The sequence below is a fragment of the Cherax quadricarinatus genome, chromosome 54 (assembly GCF_038502225.1).
Source record: "Cherax quadricarinatus isolate ZL_2023a chromosome 54, ASM3850222v1, whole genome shotgun sequence".
In the NCBI taxonomy this organism is placed as follows: Eukaryota; Metazoa; Arthropoda; class Malacostraca; order Decapoda; family Parastacidae; genus Cherax; species Cherax quadricarinatus.
Window position 1 is genome coordinate 9564669 of NC_091345.1, and position 4820 is coordinate 9569488.

The window sequence follows — 4820 nt, forward strand, 5'->3', positions numbered from 1 at the left end:
TTGTTATTATTACTTTTATTATTATAATTATTACTATTATAATTAGTATTATTATTACTTTTATTATAATTATAATTATTGTAATTATTATTACTATTATTTTTACTTTTATAATAATAATAATAATAATTCTTATTATTATTCTTATTATTACTTTTATTATAATTATTATTATTATTGAAATTATTATTATCATTTAAATTATTATTATTATTATCATTATTAGTTAGGTAATTGCTACACCTCAAAGGCTCATAAAGTAGCACAGTTATTCTAGGAAAAACTTGAACTTATCCTACAAATTATTTGTTACCGTGATTAGCTACCTGGTTCATGAGGTTTAAAGCCTATCGACTACACAAGGGTCATTAAGGCTGAGTGTAACCTGTTCATAACCGGTCAACAATACAAACTCTCGTAAACTTGGTGTATACATACAGTCACAGACATAAACCTCTCAATGTATACAATGTATACATCATTTTTCTATGTATTAATTGTATTATTTTGATTATTATTGTTGTTGTTGTTGCTGCTATATTCTGGCACTTTTTTTTTTTAAATTAGAGAAATATATGGCTAAGAGAGAAGCATTTTTTTTTTTTGCTGATAGTTTTATTATATGATTGTGCATTACAAAAATAATTTACACGTCACCGACCAGCGATTGACATGTGACTCGACACTTGAGTACAAAATTTATGTGACTTCACACTTGAGTACAAGATTCACATGACACTTCACACCTGAGTACAAGGTTTAGTGACACTTCACACTTGAGTACAAGGTTCAGTGACACTTTACACTTGAGTACAAGATTCACATGGAACTTCACACTTGAGTACAAGATTCACATGACACTTTACACCTGAGTACAAGATTCACACGACACTTCACACCTGAGTACAAGGTTCAGTGACACTTCACACTTGAGTACAAGATTCACATGACACTTCACACCTGAGTACAAGATTCACATGGAACTTCACACTTGAGTACAAGATTCACATAACACTTCACACCTGAGTACAAGGTTCAGTGACACTTCACACATGAGTACAAGATTCACATGACACTTCACACTTGAGTACAAGATCCACATGGAACTTCACACTTGAGTACAAGATTCACATGACACTTCACACCTGAGTACAAGATGTGCATGAACAGTAAAGATAGATAAACATAGATACAGTTTATGTAACACACATCACCATGAAAAACCTTCAAATTTACTTTCCAACTGCATAGTTAAGAAACTTTCTACTATATTCAGGGAAAAGCGCTAAAAGTGTACGGGTCATGCAGCCCCAGTTGTTATGACAAACTCGCATACATTATTCATAGCTTTGTCCAAAAAAATAGAACAAGAGTAAGAATAGTTACACATTTGTCTTAGCAAATTAGTTTTAAATGCGCAGACTGAAAAGATAATTTTGATAGGCAGTCACTGAAGGGTAAGAGAGAGAGAGAGAGAGAGAGAGAGAGAGAGAGAGAGACAGAGAGAGAGAGAGAGAGAGAGAGAGAGAGACAGGTCTGTTGGTTAGGTTGAAAGACCATCGTCAACAAGAGAGTCTTTAAAGTTGCATGTTCCCCGTACACCACCAGTCATGCATATTGTAATCCCTAAAATTGGGATTAAATTCTTTGTATGTATACTCGGATACACACACTTCCCGGTGTATATATACATGTGTATATACTATAATAACTTTGTTTTGCTCATATGGCTGATTACATTAATAATATATCAAATGAAACTAAAAACCACCTAGATTTGGGTTTCCGATCTGGCGTCAAACTAACTTTACTTGATAACAGGTGAGATCAACAGATGTCACTACCTGCGTGGAAGGATGCTGTCACCTCTTCCTAAGGAGTTGCGTATCTGGGTATTCCTAGAAAATATGTCTAACTTTGGGGCATATAACGCATTTATCTAATGCTTTAATGTTTACATCTTCCACCTAGAATGTGGTTAGTTAGAGCCTTCTGGGTTCTAGGATGCATCTATCTTACCCTGGAAGAATACCTCGCTAATTTTTTCCCGAGGACAAACGTGATTACAGTAAGGACCATTCATTAACATTTCGTTTTGCGTTGTGATAGACTAAGCTTATACTGAGTGCTTATACTGGCTCCTCGTTGGTTACAGATCCATCATTTAACGACAGAAATTATCGTACTTCGCGGCTTATTAGACGCATGTTTTTTTCTATAAAATGTCTCCAAAAACCACCCTGCGTCCTATAAACTGAAGGTCAGTGACGGGAGCTATACGTTTGGGGTGTTGGGTGGGCTGTAGCTCTCCCAGTTACGTACGATGGCCAGCAATTGAAACTAAAACAAGTCTTATAAGCCGCGTCTTATAAGCCGCGAAATAAGGTAATTCTTACATATTAATAGTTCTCTAGAACCCACAGGTGTTGTACAGAACCATTTAGTACTTCAGAGACGATGGTAATGTAGAATAACTCAGAGGTTAATGGTGTAATTAGGCAATGTTTTCAAACTTCTTGGGAAGAGAAGAGCCTGGGGAATGGGAGGTAATCAGATCTGATCCAAGGGAAGGGAAGTTGCAAATCCTTCACCAACACTAAGGCAATCTATCCCTTTAAAGGGAATTAATTCTTAAAAAAAATAGTTACGATTCTTTGTATATGGTAAAACTGACAAAACGTTTTTAAAAATAAGATATCTATCTTTTTAGTCACGAGGCATAACCAACATCCAGATGTTCGTCGCCCTCGACGGTAAATAGTTCGTCTTGAATGATTCCTCTATAACAGGAATTTTAATACGGATTTTAATACAAAAATTATCAGCTTGGTCGACATGAATTAAATGTTATTCTTCCATTGTTGGTCAAGAACACTTTGTTGAATGCTCTGGTTTAACTAGTATGAGTTAAACTACCACACAAAATTATACTATGAGATGCATATAAGGAAACTGAAGTGTTCTGAGATCAGATTTTCTGTGGCGTGAGCCGTGAATTATCGCTACGCATAGAGTCTTTCAAAGTTGCGTCGTTCATATATCATCCGAGCCCACCTTGTGTTGCGTAGCACCTTGAGTTCGTCTTCACATACATCAGGAATGGAGAGTCCTAGCGCCGCGTCCTTCACCATGGCCACGCTAGTTGATCCACGCACCCGCTGCTCAAAGTCTATAAGCTGAGAAAAGAAACCAGCATTTGGGCGTATATTAGGACGCGAACTCCTCACGTGAAGGAACGCTTGGCGTAAGCTCATGTCCTCGTATTTGACCAGATACGCCAGTACAAGAGCTGGAGAACGACTGACTCCAGCTACGCAGTGTACCATCACGCACCCACCGCGTCTACGCAACTCCTCTATCTTGTCACTGATGGTGTCAAGGTGGACGGCAAGGTCAGAGTCCTGGGCATCGGAGACTCTAACCGGTACGACCTCGACGCCATCGAGGGGCAGTGTGGGCAGCTCGACAGTGGCGTTGACAACACAAGTCACACCCAGTTCCCTGAGCCGTGCCTGACGCACCGCTCTCGCCCCGCACAGGTAAAGACCCTCGGTAATGAAGGACACCTGGCTAGCAAGACCCATGCCTCGCTTATGTTTCACTGCCCCTGGCTGCTGCTGCTGCTGCTTCAGTGGCTTCTGCTGCTGTTGCAAGTGTTTCTGCTTTTGCTTCTCATGTTGCTGTTGCAGCTGCTTCTGCTGTTGTTGCCGGTTCTGTTGCTGTTGCTTCTGCTGTTGCAGCTGCTTCTGCTTCTGTTGATGCTGCAGTTTCTGTTTCACCCCGCGACTACAATGAGTCACCATCTGCGTGACAATAAAAACAAACTTATGTAACCAAGTCCCATAGAAACAATAATCCTCATACATAAACACACATGATACATTACATAAAAGCATCCCGTGATATTCCAATTATATATGAACAACGATTAATTTAGAACATATAACAATCTTTATTATTGGCATAATTATTAAAAAAACTTATTCTCATTGTTATGTCCTCAATATTTACGTTTGTCTTGCAACAAACCGAAACCAAGAGCTAAATAACGGGTGCTCAAAATGTTTAATTAGATCACAAAAACAAACTTACGTTTTCACATTCATCTTTGGTTATGTCCTCTTGAGAGAGCGACACAATAGCGTTGAGACTGGTGTTATCTGGCATCTTGCTGCCTTCAGACCATGACCGTGAAAATAGATTGGTACTCGTGATCGTCGAAAGTACACCTGTTGGACTTAGCTGTTGTTTTGATGAGTACAATTAAACTTCGACGAAAGTCTCGACGGATCTAGCTTGATCTTGAAGTCTTACGTGTGGCACAGCAGTCGTCCTCGATCTTCCACGTCCGAAGCAGATCAACAGGTGGTCGCCTGTTTACCTTCGACTCCCCTGTTATTTCACTGTCTAGTATATTAAGATATCCTTCCCACGAGAAAGCGCAAATTCACGGACTAGAGAAATTAATAGCCCTGAATGGCCTCCAAATAACATGCAGTGAGGAACTGATAATAAAAAAAAGGAGAGATGAAACTCTAAAGAGAGGGAGCAGTAGGAGTCATTTTCTCCTCCTTTCCAGCCAGATATACAACTGAGGTGTAAAGCGGCTTGTCGTTGAGTTTTTCTTCTTGCCGACGCATGCGCATTGCCAATGTTGTGATGACTAGTACACTCCCTCCCCCAATCCCCTCCTTGCCCCTTACCCTCACCTGTTCCCTCACCCCTCCTCTCCTTCCCCTTGCCCACACCTGTACGCCTCATGATCTTGGCACTGTTAGCATGTAAGGTTCAACTCACCCCTCATCACAATATTTATTTGC

General features: G+C 39.6%; 1 protein-coding gene and 1 long non-coding RNA gene across 2 annotated transcripts; one reads left to right on the forward strand and one right to left on the reverse strand.

The window, feature by feature from the left end:
- The first annotated feature begins 307 nt into the window (after positions 1–307).
- On the forward strand, positions 308–893 carry LOC138854303 (uncharacterized). Its single transcript, XR_011393501.1, has 2 exons — positions 308–757; positions 788–893. It is a non-coding gene; the product is annotated as an uncharacterized lncRNA (long non-coding RNA).
- Positions 894–1462: 569 nt separating this feature from the next.
- On the reverse strand, positions 1463–4588 carry LOC128699100 (dual specificity protein phosphatase 14). The gene is made up of 2 exons (XM_053791616.2): positions 4093–4588; positions 1463–3803 (listed from the first exon to the last, which is right to left on the reverse strand). The coding sequence occupies exons 1-2, from the start codon at positions 4165–4167 to the stop codon at positions 3003–3005; spliced, it is 876 nt and encodes a 291-aa protein (XP_053647591.2). The 5' UTR covers positions 4168–4588; the 3' UTR covers positions 1463–3002.
- Between the last annotated feature and the right edge of the window lie 232 nt (positions 4589–4820).